Raw genomic sequence first — 24,816 nt, 5'->3', positions numbered from 1 at the left:
AAAACATGCTTTTAAGTTCTCCTTAAAATCATCATCTTTTTCTACTTCTTGCTTAGTATTTAGACTCCCTCCAACTCGCTTTTGAAATATTTGTCTTTTTTCAGATGCCTATGTTTGTACATTTAAACATTATAAATTGTTACCTATAGAATTAGGAGTCTGAGACTTTCTACTAAAACCCACAAACAATGGTTCAAATTCTTCCATGTTAAAATGTGCTGCTATGTCACTTTGCTGAAGACTAGCCTACGACTGATTTGTAGTGGATCCGTCACTGTGGCTGCCGGGAAAGCCTGTGGGGATCATTGAGCAGGACTATGTCTTTATTCTCTTTTTCCTCAGGCCTTCATATCATCCACAGCCTAGATGAAGTCAATTTCATACAGAACCTTGTGTTTTACATTGAAGCTGCATATAAAACTGCTGTGAGTACTCATTTGGTAATATATTTTAAACATACAGTGACTTTAAAATACTGGGCAACCCATTCCTTCGCTTAATGCTGCCCCTTGTAGTGAAGCATTCTGTAAGACTTCTGGCAAGATATTTATTAATTACAAAGGGAAAAATCGTGATAAGAGAACGGAATAACCCTGAAGGCAAGACTGGAGGAACTGTAACTGATTGGAAGAGACTAAGGAAGCATGACAAATGCAGCATGGTATTTTGGGTTGGGTCCCAGAATATAAAGACTATTAGTGGAAAAACTGGTGAAATCCTAATAAAGTCCGTAATTTGGTTACTGCTATCATACTGATGTTAATTTCTTAGCTTTGGCAGTTGGACTATGGTTATGTCAAGTGTTAAAATTATGGGAAGCTGAGTGAAAGGTATATGGGAACTCACTATACTAATTTTGCACCTTCTCTGGAATTCTAAAGTTATTTCAAAAGAAAAAGTTTATTAAAAGTAATTTTAAATTTTATCAAGAAGCCATATAGAACTACGGTTAAGAATGTAGGCTTTGGAGTGAGAGGACTTGGACTCTAATGCTAGTTCTGTCACTTATGAGCTGTGCATCCTTGGGTGAGTCACTTAACCTCTCTTTGCACCTCAGTTTTGTCCTCTATAAACTGTAATGATTAAGGAAGATAATAGTGTAAAGTGCATAGGTTACTGCATGGTGCATTGTCAATGCCACTATAGAGTACAATTAGAATGGATGTTTAAGGTAAAATACTGGGGTGTGGTTTAGGCTCCATTTCTTAGACCACCTGTGTACCTTCTTCAATGAAAAACTTTGAGAAGTACTTCCCTAGATGGACTGACCAAGTGTCCAGGAGGCCTCCAACTTCTTGGAGGCCCCACTAGAATTTAAAGCTATTGGGAAAATATGGTGGCATTCCAACTCATTGGCATCTCCTTAGTAAGCATTGTGAATGCACATACGTAGGACAAACTAGCTCTGTGTGCCTTTCTCAAGGGTTGTGCATGTGGTAAGCATTTGGCAGTGATGACTTGCTAATGGTGTGTGGGTTATTTTATGCCAGGACTTCGGTATATGGGAACGTGGAGACAAGACCAACCAAGGGATCTCAGAATTGAATGCCAGTTCAGTCGGAATGGCAAAGGTAATTTTCCTTGCTTGTTTGTCCCAGGGATGGGGTAAGGAAGTCTGATACACCTTACCCATAGATAAAGGTGTCACGTGACTGTAGACCATCATCAAATTACTTGTTCTTTTAACCCACAGGCGAAATTCTTATTCTCCCATAGAACTGTAAACATGTAGGCGAAGACTTCACTCTAGTTCACTCCAGATTTGTAGCATTTCTCTACTTACACAGTCCACAAGGACTTCAGAGAACATGTCTTAAACTAAACTTAACCATCTCTACCATTACAAAAACAAACAAAGGGAGGCTTTTGCTCCTTCTATACACCATTTGACAAAGCTTCATATCAGGAAACCATTTCTCAGTCCTCCACAACCCACACTCTCCTGCACCCCCATGCCGTTATCATCATTCTTACCTTTCCACTTGGCGCCATCTTTTCTTTCCCACTGCCCCTGCCTTAACTCCAGCTCTTATCTTTGGAAACAGCAAGAAGGCATAAAATAGGATAGCAAGAATAGGATCAAACATATCCATTATAACAGTAAATATACATGACTTAATTTGTTTCTCCTACCAAAAGACAAAGACACAGATTGATTTTTAAAAAAAAGAAAAGAAAAAAAGGAAATCCAATCTATACTGTCTATAAGAGCTCTAATATAACAAATTGATACAGAAAAATTAAAAATAGAAGGATGGGCAAAATCTGACCAACTGTGAATATGAAATGAAGTAGAATCCAAAGCAAAAAGTATTACATGGAACAAAGAAGACAAAGAAGGTCAAGATAGAATTTTAAAAGGCACAGCCTAAAATGAGAAAGTGGCTGGAATGCAGTTTCAATTAGTAACAGAGCAAAATGTGTTAGAAATACAAGTCAAAATAGAAGCAGTCACAAGGGGTTAGTTTAACAAAAAACTTTGCCGGGCTATGACAGATGAAATAAACCAAAAATAAGATCACAGAAAATTTAATCTATACAGTATAATTAATGTCATTGAATTAGTAAATATATATGGAACTTTACACCTACAAAATATTTATCCCCTGGGTAAATTTTTTCTTTTAATGTATTTTTAATTATCAAAGTGGTACAGATACTGAGTTCAATTTAAAAAATATAAACCTTACTATTCTTCTGTGTGACGTGATTTTCTAAACTCAACAATCACATATTTCACTGAACAACATAGCCAAACTTCCTTTCATATCATTTTATACTGATAACCTAATCCATTCTTTTTAGTTGCTGACAGTATTTAATAATTCCCCAATTGATAGAATTGCCTCCATTTTTCACTATTCCAAATAATGCTTTAGTGAGAATCCTTGTACGTATATCATGGTGAACTTGCACAAATATTTTTGTAGGATAGATTCCTAAAAATACAACCATTGTGTTAAGGGATATACACTTTAAAGTGGCCCTCCAAAATAATTTCCACCTCTTTCATTTCCCCCCTCCGTATATGATGGATATATGCCATTATGTGCCAGATATTCCATTTTCCTCAAATCCTCACTAATTCTGGATATTATCAGTACTCTTGAATAATTTGACTTAAAAAATTGTAACGACTAAAACTTTACTTTTTATTTTCAAATAATTTTAGACTTAGAGAAAAGTTGCAAGCTTTGTGCAAAGAATTCCCATATACCCTTCATCCAAGCTCCCCACTTGTTAATTTTGCTCTATCTTCCTGTTTATATGCATACATACACACAAGTTATTTTTCCTGAACTAGGGGAGGGTAAATTGCAGATGTGATACCCCATGTCTCCTAAATACTTCAGTGTGAATTTCCTCAAAGACTCTCCCATAACCATGGTACAATCATCAAAATCAGGAAATGAACACTGGCGTCATACCACCACGCAATCCATAGACCCCATCCAAATTTCTTTAATTGTCCCAATAATGTCATTTATGATGGAAAAAAAAAATCCCCTTGTGATCCAGGATTCAACCCAGGACAACGTGTTATATTTAGTTTTAATGTCTCTTAGGCTTCTTTGATCTTCAGACTTTACTTGCCTTTTATGCCCTTGGTCTTTTTTAAGAGTACAGTCCGTCAATTTAATTTTGTGTGATATTTCCTCATGATTTGATTCAATTTGTGCATTTTTGGCAAGAATACCACAGAGATGATGCTGTGTCCTCACCATCAGGAGGTACATGATACAGATTGTCCCATTATTGTTCATGTTAACTTGGATGGCTCCATCAATGTGGTGTCTGCTGCATTTCTCCACTGCAATTTACTATTCCCCCCTCGTAATTAATAGGTATTTTGTACCAAGCCAGCTTCTGCTTACTCTTTAGGTCTCAGCTTATACATCATTTCTCTAGGGAAGCCTTCAAAATGTGCCCACTATCCTAAAGATGAAGTCAGTTCTGCCTCATAATTGAGGAACTACAAATAACTAATGAATACTTGAAAGAATGTTAGCAAATGAATGCAACAGACACATCATTTTTTACTATCAAATTAGGAAAACTTCATAAGATAATACTTTGCATTAGAGAAGGTACTGTCATACACTGCTGGTGATAGTTATATTGGTATAACTTCCATGAAAAGCAATTTAGCATTATGTCTTAAAAATGGTTCATAACCTTTGACCCAGTGATTCTAATTCAGGGAATTACCATATTTTGCTGTGTATAATGTACACCAACGTTTTTGACCCAAACTTTCAGGGGAAAAAAATCTCTTGTTTTAATTTTTTTAAATTAAAGTTTATTGGGGTGACAATGATTAGTAAAGTTACATAGGTTTCAAGTGTACAATTCTGTAATACATTATCTACATATCGCATTGTATGTTCACCACCCAGAGTCAGTTCTCCTTCCATCACCATAGTTTTGACCCTGTTTACCCTCATCATTTTAATTTTTTAATTCAAATTTTTATTTGTTTATATTAAGGTACTTGTTTTTTGTGTTATAAAGGAATTTTAGCATTTATTTTTCACATATTATGGTACAAGAAATTTTATGTGATAAATAATTGCAAAACACAAGAACAGATGTAAGGTACAAGAAATTTTGTGTACCTGTAACAAATTTATGATATTTACATATCATAGAAGGCCAAGAACTCTTCCTCGTTGCAATTTCGTCATAAGTTCCACAAAACCAATGATCGTATTCCAGGGTATTATTTTGCATATGGATATCGTTATTGATTTCTAGAGTTACACTTTTAACTCGTAAGCATAAATAAAAGAATTAAAAACATTTATATAGATACGGAATTAATACTACCCATGTAGAATGTGCATCCTTATTTTTCCCTGACAAATTTGGGCAAAATGTGTACATTATACTTGGCAAAATACAGTAATTTTTAGACAGTAACTCAAAATGAAAATAAAGAATTATTCTGTTAGCTCAAAACATTTAAGACTCCACTCTGTGCCCTGCTATGTGCCAAGTACTGGTGAAAACACAATTCCTGACCTTGAGGAATTTATAATTTTAGCAAGAGATGTTTATCAAAACTCTGCTTGTAATAGCACACAATTAAAGGCAACCTTGATTTCCAACAATCGGTAAATGGTAAACTTCATCACAGCCATATGAGAGAATGTTATGTTGAAATGGACTTTTTATAACATGGAGAAACACTTATGCTATAGTATCCTAACCAAATTTTATACCAAACATGATCTCAACTATAGACAAATATGCATAGAAAAAACTGATAGGAAACATGTGAAAGATATTAACAGTGATTATTCTGGGTGATTTTTTTTTGCTCTCTTGCTCTCTTTATACTATTATATGTTTTCAAAAGATTCTATAAGGAGTAGGTTATACTTTTATAATCAGAAAAGCAAGAAATTAATAAGCAAATTCTATTTTTAAAGTCTGATGCTTCACTTGATAATGCTATAACATCCCTCTTTAAATTTCTTTTTTTCTTGTTTTTATTAAATTTATTGGGATAACATTGATTAATAACATTATATAAATTACAGGTGTGCAACTTTATAATATGACATCTGTATACTCTATTGTGTGCTCACCACCCAGTCTAGTCTCCTTCCATCACCATATATTTGGCCCCCTGTACCCTCTTCAATCTCCTCTACCCCCTGCCCTTCTGGTAACCACCATTATATTATCTGTATCTATGAGTTTTTTTCTTTGTTTTGTTTGTTCATTTGTTGCTTATTTTATATCCCACATATGAGTAAAGTCATATGGTTCTTAATCTTTTTCCATTTAACTTGTTTCACTTACCATGATACTCTCCATATCTATCCATGTTATCACAAATGGCAATATTTTATCTTTTTTATGGCTGAGTAATATTCCATTGCATATACATGTACCACATCATCTTTATCCAATCATCCATCAGAGGATGCTTATGTTGTTTCCATGTCTTGGCCACTATAACTAATGCTGCAGTGAGCATAGGGGTACATATATCTTTAGGAATAAGTATTTTCACATTTTTCAGACGAGGGATTGCTGAATCATATGATAATTCTATTACTAACTTTTTGAGAACCTCTACACTGCCTTCCATAGCGGCTGCACCAATCTGTATCCCCACCAACAGTGTATGAGGGTTCCTTTTTCTCCACAGCCTCTCCAACACTTGTTATTACTTGTCTTGTTGATGATAGCCATTCTAACAGGTGTGAGGTGGTATCTCATTGTGGTTTTGATTTGCATTTTTCTTGTAGCTAGTGATGTTGGGCATTTTTTAATCTATCTGTTGTTTATCTGTATGTCTTCTTAGAAAAGTGTCTGTTCTGGTCCTCTGCCCACTTTTTGAACAGATTGTTTGTTGTTGAGTTGTATGAGTTCTTTATGTATTTTGGATATTAGCCCCTTATCAGAGGTGTTGTTTGCAGATATCTTCCCCATTCGGTGGTTGCCTCTCTGTTTTGTTGATGGTTTCTTTTGCTGTGCAGATGTGTTTTAGTTTGATATAGTCCCATACATTTATTTTTGCTTTTCCCTGGCCTTTGGGGTCAAATTCATAAAATCCTTTCTGAGACCAAGGTCTGTAAGTTTAGTGCCTGTGCTTTCTTCTATGCAGTTTATTGTTTCAGGTCTTACATTCAAGTCATTAATCCATTTTGAGTTAATTTTTGTGTATGGCATCAGAGATAGCAGTATAGTTGCATTCTTTCGTATGTGCTTTCCAGTATTGCCAACACCATTTATTGAAGAGATTTTCCTTTCTCCATTGTATGTTTTGGCTCTTTTGTCAAAAATTAGTTGCCCATATATGTGGGTTTATTTCTGAGCTCTCAATTCTGTTGCATTGGTCTGTGTGTCTGCCAATATCATGCTGTTTTGATTACTGTAGCTTTGTAGTATAGATTGAAGTCAGGGAGTGTGTTATACCTCTGGCTTTGTTCTTTTTTCTCAGAATTACTTTGACTATTCAGGATCTTTTGTGGTTCCATACAAATTTTGAGATTTCGTTGTTGTTGTTGTTCTATTTCTGTGAAAAACACCACTGGAATTTGATAGGAATTGCATTAAATCTGTATATTGCTTTAGGTAATATGGCCATTTTAACTGTGTTGATTCTTCCAATCCATGAACATGGAATATCTTTCCATTTCTTTATGTCTTCAGTTTCTTTCAACAATGTCTTCTAGTTTTCAGTGTGCAGGTCCTTCACCTCCTTTGTTAAATTTATTCCTAGGTATTTTATTCTTTTTGTTGTGATTGTAAATGGGATTTCTTCATTTCTCTTTCTGATATTTCATTGTTAGTATATAGGGATGCAACAGATTTTTGTATATTAATTTTTTAATCCTGTAACGTTACTAAATTTGTTTCTTTTTTCTAATAGTTTTTTGGTGGTGTCTTTAGGATTTTCTATGTAAAGAGTCATGTCATCTGCAAAAAACGACAATTTGAGTTCTTCATTTCCAGTTTGGATGCCTTTTATTTTTTTCTCTTGCCTGATTACTCTGACTGGGATTTCCAGTACTATGTTGAATAGCAGTGGTGAGAGTGAGCGTTCTTGTCTTGTTCCTGATCTTAGGGAGAAAGCTTTCAGTTTTTCTCCATTAAGTATGATGTTAGCTGTGGGCTTGTCATATATGGCCTTTATTAGGTTGAGGTACTTTCCTTCTATATTGAATTTGTTGAGGGGTTTTATCATGAAAGAATGGCTACAACCTCCATCTTAACTGTCTCTGGGACAATTTGGGAAGCAAAGAACAGTTCAGAGGCCCCCGGGAATAAAGAATGTTATTGTATTGTCTGTTCTTCTGAATAGATTCAAAATGACATTATGTGCGTTGATATGATACTGAGGTACAAGGAGAAAAAATATATATCTTTCTAATGCTGAAGTTGACTTTCTTTCTTTGCTCCTCACAGGCAGCCCTGGAAGCATTAGATGAACTGGATCTGTTTGGTGTGAAAGGTGGGCCCCAGTCAGTTATCCATGTCCTAGCCGATGAAGTGCAACACTGCCAGGTAAGAAAATAACAGACCATGTTACAGAAAATTTTGTTCTTACCCAGAATCAGACTTAACATGAACTTGAGAATAAGGAGACCTGAATGAGAGTACATAATCTTATTTCTTGCCATGTGCCCAAAATGTCTTATTGTAAATAACTATGATGTACACCTGAAACTAATATAATGTTGAATCTTAGCTTTATTTTAGTAAAAATCTTTTTTAAATGTCGTAATCAAACATTCTATACTGAGATAAGCCTGATATAGCATGAGCTGTAACATAGATCATAGTTCTGTTCTCTCACGCAGCGTTATAACGGGATCACATCATAGTTTATGGAATTCTCCACTGTTGTCATATCAAGGGTCTATGGGCTCTGCTCCTGAATATCTCCTTTTCAAAATATAGCAAGAGAACAAGGGTTTTTTTATTTAAGTGTTCTTGATAGTCGCTCTGAAAAGTTCTCTTGTCCCAGATTGGCTCTAGGATTAAATGTTTGGAGATTAGACTATTTAAGTGGTAAATGCATATCTTCAGTTTTGTTTAAGATCACTCTCTGTATTGAAAGAGTAACGTTCTTCTCATTGGTGAGATGACTTCTTCTCTTTTTCAAACCCTGATTAGACACTCATAGTGATACAAACTCACCTTCTAATTTCAAAACCACAAAATTTTCCATGGAAAAGATAAATGTCAGTGGTATAGGAGCTGAGCCTTCTCTTTCCCTCTTCTCAGCAGCTATATTTTCTCTGATCTTTATGCTTAAATAGCTGCTAATGGAGCAACAAGATTATAGGTGGGATCGTGATGTTAATCTTTATCCATTAGCAGCTGCTTAAGAATCAGGATTGGAAAGCATTGAGAGAAGGGGTAACTCAGAGAAATAGCTAGTTTTCTAAGCACTCAGTATTAAATAATGTGTAGATTTTCTTCTGAATGATTCTCTTCTCCATAAATCTTTTGAAATGAAATCTGTTAGTTTTATAACCCAGAATTATTTACTCATGTGCCACATTTGCTTTCCTTTCTCTTAGTCTATCCTCAATTCAATACTCCCCCGGGCTTCAACGTCCAAAGAAGTTGATGCTAGTCTACTTTCAGTTATTTCCTTCCCAGCCTTTGCTGTAGAGGATAATGAGTTAGTGGAGGTCACAAAACAGGAAATCATCACCAAGCTTCAGGTATGTCTATATATGTCTTTCTTTAGGGCTCTGACTTTAAGGGGAAATTAGTATGTTTTGGGGTCTTGAGAATGACCTGTGTCAGTGATGTAACCAGGTGATTAGGGTTAATATTACCAGTAATAATGCATATTGACACCATGTACACCCTGATACAGGCACTGAGAGGTGCACAGCACCTCTATGCTATCCTTCCCAGCAATGCACAACCTCAACCTAATCATGAGAAAGCATCAGACAAAACCAAATTGGGGGGCATTCTACAAATAACTGATGAACACGCTTCCAAAGTGACAGTTTTTAAACAAGGGAAGACTGAGCAACTGTCACCGGTTGAAGGAGACTAAGGAGACGTAACAACTAAATGCAGTGGGATCCTGAATCAGATACTAGAACAGAAAAAAGCCATTAGTGGAAAAACTGGTGAGATCCAAGTAAGCTATGTACTTTGGTTAACAGTGTTGTGCCAACGTTAATTTTTCAGTTTTGATGAATATTCTGTGGTTATATGACATGGTTAATATAAGGGGACAGTGGTTGAAGGGTATACGGGAATTGCATTGCTTTTGAAAGTCTTCTGTAAGTCTCAGATTATCTCCAAATTTAAAATGTATTTTCTTTTATTAAAAACAAGCCTGTGATCTCTTATGAGCCATGTGAGCAGGAACACACGGGTTAATAATTGGGCTGTCACAGACTCACCCTATGTGGGAAAGCCATTCAGAGGGTAATATTAGGAACTCTGCTTTAGGGAAGAGCATGTAACTTAGCCCTTACTTGAAATCACATTTCTGAAACCAGTTTCTGGGGCTGGGCTGTTATCAGGGTTTTTTAATTACTATTTTTAAAGTATTGTGCCTGTATTGGCGATAGGTTGGCACATGTAGCTGTTGCAAAGGATGTATTTCTGTTTAATTATATGCTGGACCAATGTGCATGCTTCTGACCTTTTTTCTCTGCATTCACAGGGTCGTTATGGTTGCTGTCGCTTTCTACGAGATGGATATAAAACTCCTAAAGAGGTAAGTTTCTTCTCCACAAAATGAGTCCAAGGTAGAATGGTTATTACTACCTGCAGCCTCATTCAGAGAAAATACTTACCTCACTGATGGTACTTAAAATAATCACTAAGCGGGATATCAGTAACTGATGTTTGCTACCTTTGTTGGGCTTAGTTGCTAAGTTCTGTTTGTTGGCCTTTCTGGATTAAGTAAAGTAGAAGACGGTATAGTCCTTCCACCTCTTGCAGTTCGTTGGTTTCAGAAAGAGGTACTGATGGATGCTTAAATCAGTGGATGAAAGTTTAGGCCAAAACAGAATATTTGTATCTTCCCCCCCAAAATTTTAATAATTATAAAGGGAAAAATCTTGTATCAGTAGATCTTTCTGGCCCCTTTCCACCTTTTGCAGTTGGTTACTTCTAAATAGTTCTTGATCTAGAAAAGTTAACTTCCTTTTGCTATACTTGTCAAAAGTTTTTGGCAATATCAGTGGAGAAAATTAAGTATTATCAAGAGAATGAATGGTCAATAACCAGCACTTTCTTTGGCAATGTAAACATCATTTAAGGCTCAGATTTGGTGATTGAGAGCCATTGTAATTTTTTTTTTTTTTAATCATCAAGCTCAGACTCTTCTGGTCTCCTTCTCTTCAACTTTATTCTTTATCCCTGTTGACTTCTGCCCCTACCAATCTACCAAAATTATGCTCTGAAACAGTATCAAAATCTCCTAAGTGACCAATCCAGTAGCCTTTCCTCAATCCTTATTCTTGACTTCTCTGTAGTACATCACTGTTACCTATCCCTGCGTCCTCTTGAAATTCTTGTTCTATTTTAATATGCACAACACTACACCATCCTAATTCTTTCCCTCTTTCTCTCTTTCACTCACCAAACTGAGGGTTTTTCAAGATTCTGTTCTTTGGCCATTCATTCGTTATATAGGTACTACATCTATAACTCATGCTCCGTGCATCACCTCAATGAGAATGATTCCCAAACCCTCACCTCCTACTGTCTTTCTAAGCATTTCTGCTTGTATGTTCTGCTGCTACCTAAAACTTAACAAGTGTAAAACCAAAGTCGAGTTTATTACAGATTAATCTCACTTCTTCTTACATCTGCCTGTGCTGTCATTATTGTCCCAGTTCTACTCGTTAGAAGTCACATCAGAAAGTACTTTCTAAGGGAGAGGAGTATGTACATGCTCTGCCTTCTCTGAAACAAACTATCAGTGCTAAAAGGCTGTATTGTAATAGCTCTGAACTGAAGGTACATGTCTGACCTTGGAGTGATAAGACTTTGTTTATTATGTTTCTACTAGGATCCCAATCGTCTATACTATGAGCCAGCTGAACTGAAGTTATTTGAAAACATAGAGTGTGAATGGCCATTGTTCTGGACGTACTTTATCCTTGATGGGGTCTTCAGTGGTAATGCAGAACAGGTAATGCTCTGGGGAAAGAGCTTTTCAGCAGAATGTTCTTATTGTGTCTTCCTCTTTCAATTAATGGCTGTACCAACCCTGTGTCCAAATGGAAGTCTTCCTTAATAGGGAGGAGACAGAGTATCTTCTAGTGACTAATACCGTGTTTCCTCGAAAATCAGACCTACCCGGAAAATAAGCCCTAGCATGATTTTTCAGGATGACGTCCCCTGAATATAAGCCCTAATACGTCTTTTGGAGCAAAACTTAATATAAGACTCGGTCTTATTTTTGGGGAAACAAGTAGTTGAGGGCACTAGATTAGGATTTGGAAGACCTGGCTATTCCCATCACTTAGACTTGGCTTTTAACAAATAGGAAAGCAAAATGGCAAGCCTTCTGTTTACTTGCCACAGTCATTAGAGGCACTTGAATGTATTTCCTGACTTTGTATGTCTTTTTCAAAGTAAATCTTAGATATGTTCTCACTTTAGCCAAAAAAAACCACAAAAAACCCCACAAAAACAAAACAAACAAAACCCAGCAATCCACTCATGCTCTGTCCTCACCCCTGAAAACACAGTCATCGTTGCTTTTTTAGCTACATGAATAAAGTAGTTTAGAAATCATCATTGGAAAACAGTGAGATTGGGAAACTTAGTCAAGTAAGCTTAGTGTCAGGCATTCTACAAATTGGCTATGGTCTAAGCTTGGACATAAATCCAATGGATTTGGGAGTCACTTATTCTTGGCTACATAAAATAAATTTTGTGTAATTTAAATGCTTTGGCCAATATTAATCTGTAACTGCCAATATGACTTTGAATAATAGGGTTACACCAAAGTTCCAGGGACCACAAAGTACTATTTTACTCTAAATTTTAATAAATTATAGTGTATATGTTTTTTAAAAATAAATTTTATTGGGGAATATTGGAGGACAGTGTGTTTCTCCAGGGCCCATCTGCTTCAAGTCGTTGTCCTTCAATCTAGTTGTGGAGGGCACAGCTCAGCTCCAAGTCCAGTCATCGTTTGTTTTCAATCTTTACTTGCAGGGGCCACAACCCACATTCCATATCCCATGCGGGAATTGAACTGGCAACCTTGTTGTTCAGAGCTCGCGCTCTAACCAACTGAGCCATCCGGCCGCTCCTAGAGTATACTTTTTTGAGCAAGCAATAATAAAAATAACCTGCCCTATTTTGATTACTCTGTTTTGATTCTACTGGTTTTCTCAGTCCTCAAATTCCATAAAATGGTTTATCAAAAACTTTGCTTCCTCAGAGAAAGATTTATTTATCAAATATGCCTACTATGTAGAAAGCACATTCGGGGTTTTTTTGGTTTTGTTTTTTTAACTTGGGAGAAAAAAGAGTTGGAAGACCTGGATTCTTTGATTTTTCAGCTTCACTACTAACCATTGAGTAACCCAAGTATTGCCATTAAATTTGGTTTCTCTGTACATAAGATGAAAATAGTTTTTCTCTCTTCAGTGAAGAAGAAGACATCCCTAAAGTTTGTTGAATTTCATAAAGACATGCTGTAAGTGCAAGGTACAGTCAGTTCAGCTGTAATGAGACATAAGTTCTTAGAAAATCACCATGCTGTGCATATTTGAGAAATAAAATCTATAGTGCTTATAGGGAAATAGGGTTGGGGCATAACCTTAAAAAGTTGGTCAGAAATACATACAAAACAACAGTACCCTAATAAGAACAGCATCACAGCTTTATACGTGTTAAGTAGGTAAGAAATACATACATAAATACCACAGTAGATTTGGCACTTGTGCTTTGAAAAGGAGCTGCAATTTGCTTGTGGATATGTGCACCCATGTTTCTACCAGCTCACCGGGGCTCCCATGCCTGCTACCCTGTGTGCCAGAGAAAGAGAACAAAAGACAGCTAGCAAAAGAATGAGAGAAAAGATAAAAAGAACAGAGAAGAAGAATAAAAACAGACTGAGAAGAAGGAGGGGGAAATTGAAGAAAAGGGAAGGCACAGAGCTAGCTATTCAGGCCACGAGCAGCTCGGTAGTTTTGAGGCGGTGGAAGGAGGGTCATCTGAAACGGATGGAAAGTTGTAACAGCAAACATGGATGGGTGTGGTTCGTTGTCCTCCTGAGCTGTATACCTGGGTGTTTTGTGTAATCTTTCATGCCTCAGTTCAGCTAAATGTGTTCTCAGTCGAAATTGTGCATGAGCATATGTGAAATTCATGTTATGCTCAGATTGTTCCCTAATATACCAAATGCATTGGTACAAATTTGTGTTTTTAGAACAACTGTTATAGCAGAACTGACTATATTTTTTCTACCATAAATCATAGTGTTTTTTTCCTTTTTGTGTATTACTAATATACAGCCAATTGTTAAGCAAAAAATGTAAACTTGACCAAACTAGAAACTTAATTTGGCAGGTAAAATACAGTTTTAAAAGCCAGTATATGTAAAGTAAAGAAACTATGTCAAAACAGGCCTGTGGAGGCAGGCTGACTTGGGTTCAAGTCTGAGCTCAACCTTGTACTCGCTGTGTGCTCTTCCATAACTTCCTAACCTCTTTTAGTCTTAATTTCCCTTTAAAAATCCTATAATTGCATGTAGCTCCTAGGATGGTTATTAAAATGAAATGTGTTAAAGCATGCAAAACTCATAGCATCTGGCCTACAATAAACATTTAATAAATGCTACCTCCCCTCCTTCTCTCTCTTACTCAGTGAACACGTTCCTTTGCGAGAGGACCTTCTTTGGCTACAGCCCTCCCCTAGATTCCCAAAGGGAACTCTCCATAGATGTTTTTCTCCCTTTCTTATACATACAGGTTCAAGAATATAGAGAGGCTCTGGAAGAAGTCCTCATCAAGGGCAAAAATGGAGTCCCACTTCTGCCAGAGCTGTACAGTGTTCCTCCTGACAAGGTGAGCTAGACGTGCCGTACCACGGCGCCGGGGAAGAGGAGCGGTACCTCCAGGGGACTGCCTCGTTTCCGTCGAATAATTTTTACCATCTTCTGATTTTTGCATTCTAAAACTTTGTGTTTAGGTCTAGGATAATAAAAATATAACTTTGTTCCTTTCAAGATAAATGGTTCAAGCAGTCTCAGTGATGGCATTGTTGTGCAGCAAGACCAGGGTGAGACCAGGGTGAGACCAGGCGTTACAGTGCTAGTTTCCTGGGTAGACACGTATCCCCAGACTCACCAAAATGCATGCGTTAAACATGTACCACCTTTTGCTGTGGCAACCAGTCCTCAATGTAAAGAAACGAAATGAATTGTTCAGTGATCGATTGTTTTTTTAAAAAAGACCAAACCTTAAGCTTGAGAATGATACAGAGATCAATGAGCAGAACCAGTGGGATGTTCTGTGTGAACTCTCAGGATTTGGTATTCTGTGCTTTGAGACCAGTGATCTAGGATTGTTTGAATAGATCTCTCCTGGAAAATGAAACATGTCTCCATTTTCCCACAATGCTGGTCAGGAGTACCGGTGTTCCTCCCGTGGGAGAGACGCAGTCTTCCATTCTGGTGCAAATGGGTGGGATAAGCTCCTACGACATCACCAGCATTACCCGAGAGCTTGTTGGAAATACAGATGCCAGGCCTTCCTGCACACCTCCTCAGTCAGAATCCGCCTTTGGGCAAGCTCCTCAGGTGATCTGTGTCCATGGACATCAGCGGAGCACTGCCCCAGACTAGTCGTACTGCTTGACTTCTCAGTGCTTTGCATATGTGACTGTTTCATAGGGTATGAATCACAGTCCAGACTCAGCCTTTTTGTTGTCTAGTCTCTTAAAACTCTTACCCTCCATGTGGTATCTTTATCATATTTTCTTTTAGGTTGATGAAGAATATCAAAATCCTCACACTGTGGACCGAGTCCCCATGGGCAAGTTGCCTCATATGTGGGGTCAGTCTCTGTACATCTTAGGAAGCTTGATGGCAGAGGTAAGGGGAAACTTCAAGCCTCTTCCCCTTTTCTCCTGCTTTACTCACCACAGTAACCAAATTTGTGAGTAGCTCATTAAATCTGCTGCCTTTTGTATCCTGCCTTAATTATAGATTCCTCCCCTCCACCCTGGGCCTTAGAGTGGGAGCATGGCCAGTCCTTGACAAAAATCTTTCCCTCTGGCAACCACATCCCTCACACCGCCCAGGGCTTCCTACCTTGGCACTGTACTTGGAGCTGCTCTGGGATCAGGCCCTGCATCTTTTCCTTCAAAACACCCCTAGTGCCTTGCCTGGTGACTGATGCATGCAATTGTGCTAAGATAGTAAATGACTGGTAATGGATGTCAGTGCTAACTTTTCTAAGCAACGTAATGTTTCATTCTTTAGTTGAAAAAACTGAGGAGATCATTTTAGGTACCATGACAAGTGTTTGGGAACATCACAGTTTTTATTTGTTTGTTTTTTGGTAAGGGACTCTAAATGTTTCTTACATTAAATTCTGCTGAGACAGCTCTTAATGAGGCACTGGGGAATTCCTTACTTTCTGTCCAGCTTATTGGTGACATTTTGAGCATATAAGGGCTCTCTTTCTCAAAGCTTTCCAGATTTACTGACAAACCTATTTCCCTATTGTAGGTTATTATGGTAAGCTATAACACAGGCTCCTAGAGGATCCTGGGTGGGACTTAGCTGTCCTTTCTGCACCAGACTCTTTGACCTGTTTATATATGACTGTTTATTTCTTGCAGCTGTTTTTGTTTTTCCCAGTTCTATTGAGTTATAATTGACATACATCACTATGAGTTCCAGGTGTACAGCATGTCAACTGATGGTCGGTTGGCGCCAATTCAAAGCCAACAGGAATCCCCAGTGAGAAGGCCTTGAAGTGAGGTGGCCCTGGGTTGAAGCAGCCATGGGGCGAAGTGGCCATGGGGCCCCACTTCAGCTAGACAGCTCTGCTTAGACAGCTCTGTCTGCTCTGCTCCTCTCTGGTCCGAGGATATGTCTTTGGTGTTTCATTGTTTCAGCTCCAGCTCAGGAAAAGCGTTCTTTAGTGGGAAGGGAAAGTGTACTCTCCGAGCTGGAGGGGCGCTGGCTTATATAGAGAGAAGCCCCACATTCTGGCCCCTGAATGGTCTGTCCTCATGCGAATGAGGACCCCAAACCGTCATAGCTTGATTGGTCCAAAAGGCACTGATTGGTCAGAATGTGGAGCCGCTCTGATTAGTTGGTGAAGATGTTGATGGGGAGATAGCTGCTCGGCTCTGATTAGATGGGGAAGGCCTCAGTCCTATTGGTTGAAATAGGATTTCATGAACCCCTTTATAAAGGCTGGCTCAGAGGGCAGGAACACAGTGTGGGAGGCAGGCAACTCAGTGCAGGCTTCACCCTGAAGTGCGGTTCCCCTGAGGACCCTGTTTAGAAATGCCTGCTGGGCTCTGCTTTTCAGCTTGAGCCCAGTGAACCACCAGGAGCCCTTCTTGGTAGGTGTCTTGTTTCTCAGGGTCCACAAGCATAAAGGTTTGATTATCTGTAGTTGATATTATGAATGTAGCAATGATGGGCAGAATGATTTGTTTAAATTAATCCTTACCCAGTGACTTTCTCATTCAATTAGAATAAATGCTATGAAAAAAAGGAGTATATGAATGGTACTCTTAAGAGAAAAATGGGTGAGTTGATCACATTTCATCAAGGACAGAAACTCAAGTCAAAAGATATCTGCTAGGTAGAAGGCATAGGAGATACATGAATAAATGAGAAATCAATAGGACTAATGAGTTAAGTTATTGATAATAAATGTTATGATCTGGTTGTCTAATCATGTACATCCAGAGAAGGTGGAGGTGGAACTAGAAAACTTCCTGTTTATCATTTATACTCTATCTATTTCCAAAAAGGATTTGTGGCAGCCACTAGAAATGAACTCCAGATAAAATTAATTTGGATATGAATTCAGGAGTTCAAACATTTTCACACAGTGAAGGTGTTTGTTTCCTTTCCATACCTGCCTCTTACACGTTATGGTACAGGGCTATGACACTGGTATGTTGTTTCTCCTCAAACATTAGCTTTTTGTGAGAGAAAGTAATCTGTCTTTTTATGGTTTTTCTTTAGGGATTTTTAGCTCCTGGAGAAATTGATCCTCTGAATCGTAGGTTTTCTACTGTGCCAAAGCCAGATGTTGTGGTTCAAGGTCTGTATTCTGATTCCCATCAGCAGAAACTTTATACAAAGATCTCATTTGGCCACTAAATGATGACTGTATTCTTTATCATGCATTTTGGTAGGCTTCAAAAAGTATAAAATGAACTTGGTTCTGTATGGTTTCAAAATTGCTACTAATCTTAATTATGAATAAATGCTTAGCAAGTGATATTATCTGACACTCTTAACCACTCCTTACTTCTGGAAACACTTTTCTTTTCATTGTCATGATATTGTTGCCTCTTGATTGTCTCTGCTTTCTTTCTGAGCATTCCTTCTGTGCTTTTCCTGCTAGTCCTCCGTTCTTATATCTTCCTAATGATTGTGTACTTAGTATTCTACACTTCTTTCTGTATTTACACTGTATTAGTTTTCTAGGGCAACCTCCTTCATAGTAAATTGGCTTCCATGGCTCCAACTATTGCCTCTTTGGAGCGTACTCCTAACCTTTATTTTTTTCCCTAACAATCAACTTAAATTTTGAGGTATGTACTCTACGAAAAACACTGGGCTAATTTCTATAAAGGTATTAAGAATTCTAGTCCCAATACCTGTAAAACACCTTTACCACTTCCACTTCAAATGCAAACCTGACCTGTTTTCCCATCGTGTTATCTCTCCCAAGAAAAGCAGATCTTTCCACCTTCCTTATGTCTCTGCATGACATCACTGTTTTCCTAGTCTCCTAGTGTGGAAAGCTCAAGGTGATATTTGACTCTCCAGTAACACTATCCAATATGGTACGCAGTCCTGCTGTGAAGGTCATCTGAAATGTCTCCAGTCACTTGACTTTGGTCACCCTGTGTGTTTTCTAAACCCCCTTGTATTTGCCATCTTACGTGGTCATTCAGGTAGTCTTTGCTTATCAATGTATATAGCAAACATTATGTAAAAGATAGCTTATACTTCCCCTCCCATGAAAAAGCTTGTTCTCCTTTGAGGCTTATGCTATGTGCCGATATGATCTCCTGGTTGCTGTAATTCATTCATTAAAGACTTTGGCACTTGGCTTACAGCTTTCTTCTTCTCCCCACCTCCTGCCTATATCCCTCGTGCCCATTTAGGCACTTAGTAAATGTTTATTGATGAATGAACGCATGACCACATATGTTTCCCGGACTTTTCTCGGCCCATTATCATTCCTCCCTGTACATTTTCCCTGGAGAATCTTTGTCCTTTTCATGTCTTCGGTTAGAACTGATCAAGATGGTGTTATGCCCAGGGGCCTCTGTAGTCACCATATCCTGCCACAGACCACAGCAATGCAACATGATGTTCCCAAGATAGAAAAATACACAAAGGATACTGGCAAAGGAAAGCAAGGTACCACTTCGTTAACGAGGTGTTGGCCCTAAAACTCAACATAGGGGCAGCCGGTTATAGAGCACGGTTCTCTTAACAACAAGGTTGCCGGTTCGATCCCCGCATGGGCCACTGTGAGCTGTGCCCTCCACAACTAGATCGAAACAACTACTTGCCTTGGAGCTGATGGGTCCTGGAAAAACACACTTTAAATAAATAAAAGTTAAAAAAACTCAACATAAAGCACATTGGTAAGCTGGAGTGAGCCAAGTGGTGCCCTCACTTTCCCATAAACCCAGTTCAACACATCTAGCGGCTCTAGCAGAGCAGGGATGGGGTGCATGTTTGCCCTGGTGCTTAGTGTCAAGCCAGCTGAGGCTCCACACAGATTACTGGCCCCCAGGCAGGGATCTATCTCATAGAGGGAGAGTAGACAGCAGAGTTGCGGGGCTGGCCTGGTCTCCTCCCTGTGAGTATGATTATTACTTCAGACATATGAATGTAAGAGGAAGAAAGGTTTGTCCAGGCTTGGCAGGCTCTGAGTCTGTAAAAGTATTACCCCCTATACTCCCGCCCCCAAAAAAACCCCCAAAAAACAGGCACACCGTTTCAACTATGTTACCTCAATTATTTATCCCAAATTTACCTTGTCTTCTACCATTCTCTAGCTATAGAGCAATTCTTATCATTAGGGTTTTCTTCATTACCCTCATAAGCCTGGCCCTGGTTGTAAGGGCCTTGGGGAATCAACTTTCACCCAAGCTGTAACACACATGGTGGATTAGTTTCCTATTTAAACATGGAATCCCAGATCTAAAGAGAGTGTGGCCTTTTCTAGGTACTTAGCCCCAAACCAAACTCCAGTACTCTAACGCAGGAGATCTTTTTTCCTTTTCCATTTAGATAATATTGTTACGTACCTAGCATGATACTTCTTTCATCAAGGTTCCCCAGTAATTATTAATTCCCTCCCCTTTCCTTTTTCTTCCCTTCAAAAGAAATCGTGTGGCTTGAGAGATTTTAGGTTTTTACTGAAATAAAATTTTCTGTTGACCTCATCTTCTTTCTTTCTTATAGTTTCCATTCTAGCTGAGACAGAAGAAATCAAGGCCATTTTGAAGGACAAGGGGATTGATGTGGAGACCATTGCTGAGGTGCACCCCATCAGAGTACAACCAGCTCGTATTCTCAGCCACATTTACTCCAGCCTAGGTAAGCAGTCTGGCCAGCTGGCCAGAATCAAAGCATTGTTTGATACAGGCTGCTTTATTTCCTTTCTCTTTTTCCTTGATCTCATATCACTTTAAATTAGATCTGAGGAGGAATTTAGAGTATCTGGAATCTAAGTTTCTAACCCTATATATCCTCAGCAGGCTTGATGATTTTAGGTGTGTGTTATGAACTCTTTAGTACATAAGGCATGACTGTTACCGGGCAATATTGTATTTTCATTCCAAGTGTATGCTTAACTAACATGTTCTCCCCTTTCTTGGGACGTGATTTCCATTTTGAATACATGCTAATTTTATGTAGAGTAATAATGCTTATTTTTAATTAGCACTTATTTTTATTCAATTTATATAGTAAACTTAGTTATAGACACATTAAACAGATTACCACAAATTACAGATTTACACAAGTTACTACAAATTTCACATTACGCAAATTACCCCACCATTAGCAACAAAAAAAAAGGATATGTAGAATTTCTAAACTACCCTTGTGGAAGGCTGAATAATAGCCCCCAAAGATATCCATGTCCATATGGATTATAGGCCCAAATATGAAAGGTAAAGTAGTAAAGCTTATTAGGACATACAATAGGAAACCATTTTGGTGACATTGGGGATAGACTTAATCAGGACATGGAAGGCACTAAACCTAAAGTAAAATATTCACAAAATTAAGAACTTCCTTTTATCAAAAGAAACTACCAAAAATGAAAACACAAGCCACTGAGTAGGAGAATTTTGGAATCCATATACCTAACAAAAGATTGAAATCCAGAACTCATAAAGAATTCCTACAAATCATTAAGAAAGGGAAGATAACCCAATAGAAAAATGAAAAACTATTTCACAAAAGAGGATGGCCACTAAATGTACTGAAGAGGTGCTGAACCTCATTATTTCATCAGGAAAAGTGCAAGTTAAAGCTACAATGAAATACCACTACACACCTCCTAGAGTGGCTAAAATTAAAGACTGATCATACTAAGTGTTATCGAAGATGTGAAACAAATGGAAATTGTTTACACTGCTGGTGGGAATGTAAATTGGTGTAACTGCTTTGGAAAACTACTAGGCAGTGTCTGCTAAAACTGGACTTACACATACCTTGTGCCCTGTGATTTCCACTGCTGGGTATATACTCAACAGAAATACATACATACATACATGCTCTAAGGGATGCAGACAATGTGCAGAAAAGAGTTAACACGAAAGGCCTGAGAATGCTGTCCTTAGACAGGCCTGCTTGGAAGGTTAGCCCTTGGCTGGCATCTGAAGAGTTGGATTTGAGGGAGGTTTCCACCAGCCCCTAACTAATAAGGATAGTTTACTGTGTCTAAACTGTGCCAACAATATGGCTTATGCTGTGAACACCTACTTTCCTTCTGAGAGTCTCAAGATTTGGTACATACCAGGTGGAGGGTGCCTCTATGACTGGCCTCTGATATAAACATTGGGCACTGAGTCTCTACTGAGCTGGTAGGCAGCGCTTCACACGTGTCATCATAATTTGATGCTGGAGGAATTAGAGGTGTGCTGCGTGACTCCACTGGAAGAGGACTCTTGGAAGCTTGTACCTGGTTTCCTCTAGACTGTGCCCCGTGCACCTTCTTCCTTTGCTGATTTTGCTTTGTATCCTTTTGCTGTAATAAACCTTAGCCATTAGTACAGAGCCAGTATGCTCTGCAAAAATTAATAAGCAGAAACCTCATTTAAAATGGAATGTGGAGACTGGAAGACAGAACTCTCATGTACATGTCATTCAACACACACTTCCTACAGGAAGAGACATACCTTGCACCTCTGACAGGAAGTGATACCACTTTACTATCTCAGCAGGAGGAAGAAAAGATTCCTCCTTGCCCAGTAACAACTCAGCCAGTGGGAGGCTGCCAGAACTCAGTCAATGAAAAGTCACTGTACTTGAAACTCTCAGCTTCCCCACAGTGGACTCTTCCTTTACAACAGTGCCTCCCAGGTCCATAAAAGAGCCTTCTTCTTCTTTGTTTCTCTGGACTTGTTTGTGGTTCACCATTTCACAGTATAACCTGAATTGCAGTTTTTTATTTTTTCTGAATAAACTCATTTTGCTGGAGAAATATCTGCCTATTTGTTTACGGTCAACAGCTGAGTCCTGTGAGTCCTAGTGAATCACCAAATGTGGAGGTGATTTTTGGGACCTCTAACACAATAATGTTCATAGGAGCTTTATTTATAATAACCAAAAACTGGGGGGAAAGCTCAAATATTCATTAACAAGTGACTGGATAAACAATGATACATTCATAAACTGGAATATTATACAGCAATTAAAATGAATGGACTAATTGTATGTACAACAATATGCATGAATCTCATAGATATAATGTCAAGTGAAAGAAACTAGATATTAAAAAGTACATATTGTATGATTCTAATATAAAGCTTGAAAATGGACAACACCTACTTATTTATGGTGATTGATATTTGAATGGTGGTTAACTTTGGGAGCTGGGGGACATTAATAATTGGGAAGGGGTACAAAGGAGGCTTCTAGTAATGTTGGTAATGTTCCTTATCTTCATTTGGGTTGTGTGTTTACTATGTAAAAATTCACCAGTTTTCATATACTTAACTTCATGTATATTACACTATAAGAAATTACCAAAAAAAAAAAAAAAGACCTAGTGTCCATTGATGGATGAAAAGATAAACAAAATGTGGTATATACATGCAATGAAATATTACTCGGTCTTAAAAAAGAATAAAATTTGGTCACATACTGCAAAATGGATGACCCTTAAAGACATATGCCAAGTGGAATAGACCAGTTACGAGAGGAAAAATACTGTATGATTCAAGATATGTGAGATACCTGGAGTAAGCAGATTCGTAGAGACAGAAAGAAGGGTGGTTGCCAGGGACTGGGAGGAGGAGAACATGGAGAGTTGTTGTTTAATGGAGACAGTTTCAGTTTGGGAAGATGAAACGTTCTGAAGATGGATGGTGGTGATAAATGTACAACATTGCAAATGTACTGAATGCCACTGAATAATTAAAATGGTTAAAATTGAAAGTTTTATGTGATGTATATTTTACCTAAATAAAGAAAGAACCAAATTGAAGCAGCAATGGATAAACCTGGTTCTGATATAAATCTCAGGTAAAATGTGTACTTCACAGAGTGGATGTGGAATATGACCAAGGCATTTACAGCTCTCCGGTTCTGTCTCTAAGAGTGAAGCAACATGGCATAGTTGATAAGTATCACACTTAGGATAAAGCAGGGGCAAAAAGAGAATCCCGAAGAAATATGTATTCCAGCAAAAAAGAAAACATGAAAGGATGTTTGATATATATTACTGTGTTTCCCCGAAAATCAGACCTAGCCAGACCATCAGCTCTCATGCGTCTTTTGGAGCAAAAATTAATATAAGGCCCAGTCTTATATAAGACCCAGTATTATATTTATATTATATTAATTATATTATATTATACCCAGTCCTATATAACACTTGGTATTATGTTATATTATACTATATTATACCCTGTCTTATTTAACACCCGGTTTTACATTATATTAAAATAAGACCCAGTCTTATATTAATTTTTGCTCCAAAAGACGCATTAGAGATGATGGTCTGTCTAGGTGTTATTTAAGGGGAAACACGGTATTTTGGGGAAAAAGAGTTTGAGAACAATGTGTATAGTGTTATCCTATGTTATAAAAGGAAAATGTGTGTGAATAAATGAACTATTTCCTCATTGTAAGAGGTGTTAATGTAATAATTGTCTTTAAAAGAGAAAGAAATTCAACTACATTTAACATAGACATCAATTATCAGATAGATTCTAATTTCAGAATGCTAAACTAAAAAGAAGACATCTTGTGCTAAGGGAAATTTGGTGGATGTGTGTGTGAATGTGCACACCTGTGTATACATACATACATATATACACACATATGTGATATTCGACCCATGATATATATGTATTCTATTTAAATTTTTATTAAAATTATGCTTTATTTTAAAAAATATTTTATTGCGGAACAGTGTGTTTCTCCAGGTCCCATCAGCTCCAAATTGTTGTCCTTCAGTCTAGTTGTGGAGAGCACAGCTCACTGGCCCAGGTGGGAATCAAACCGGCAACCCTGTTGTTCAGAGCTCACGCTGTAACCAACTGAGCCATCTGGCCGCCCAAAATTATGCTTTACTTTTGTAGTTGTTTGATAGTTTAAGTCTTTCCCCTCCTTTAAGTTTTCAAAAATGTTCCTCTGCCAAGTGAATTTTACTGGGTGTATAAGGTTCCCCCAAATTTCCTATCAGACACAAAAATATTGAAATATTTTGATTCATTTGAATAAAATGTGTCAGTACTATGCTCTTGAAGGAGATCAAGATACTCTTATTCCAGTTTTTCCATTTAGTATGCTGTCTTTAAGCTGATGAGATTTCTGTTCAGCTTTGTGGCGTAGCTTGCTCTGATAAGTTTGATAATCACTATACCTTTTGCATTTTTATGGGCTGTAAGGGA

At 37.9% G+C, this 24,816-nt stretch overlaps 1 protein-coding gene across 2 annotated transcripts in view; it reads left to right on the top strand.

Annotated features, from left to right (window-relative positions):
- PHKA1 (phosphorylase kinase regulatory subunit alpha 1) overlaps window positions 1-24,816 on the top strand; it is a 72,232-nt gene that overhangs the window by 16,197 nt on the left and 31,219 nt on the right. For both annotated transcript variants that reach the window (XM_019747970.2, XM_019747972.2), the window contains exons 5-14: window positions 343-425; window positions 1,491-1,571; window positions 7,924-8,022; window positions 9,045-9,191; window positions 10,160-10,213; window positions 11,516-11,638; window positions 14,436-14,531; window positions 15,452-15,559; window positions 17,681-17,759; window positions 20,150-20,284. In XM_019747970.2, the coding sequence (XP_019603529.1) occupies window positions 343-425; window positions 1,491-1,571; window positions 7,924-8,022; window positions 9,045-9,191; window positions 10,160-10,213; window positions 11,516-11,638; window positions 14,436-14,531; window positions 15,452-15,559; window positions 17,681-17,759; window positions 20,150-20,284 (1,005 nt within the window). The remainder of the gene's footprint in view (window positions 1-342; window positions 426-1,490; window positions 1,572-7,923; window positions 8,023-9,044; window positions 9,192-10,159; window positions 10,214-11,515; window positions 11,639-14,435; window positions 14,532-15,451; window positions 15,560-17,680; window positions 17,760-20,149; window positions 20,285-24,816) is intronic.

Source organism: Rhinolophus sinicus, chromosome X (genome assembly GCF_036562045.2).
Source record: "Rhinolophus sinicus isolate RSC01 chromosome X, ASM3656204v1, whole genome shotgun sequence".
In the NCBI taxonomy this organism is placed as follows: Eukaryota; Metazoa; Chordata; class Mammalia; order Chiroptera; family Rhinolophidae; genus Rhinolophus; species Rhinolophus sinicus.
The sequence above is the reverse complement of the archived record's forward strand: the minus strand, read 5'-3'. Positions and strand labels throughout refer to the sequence as shown.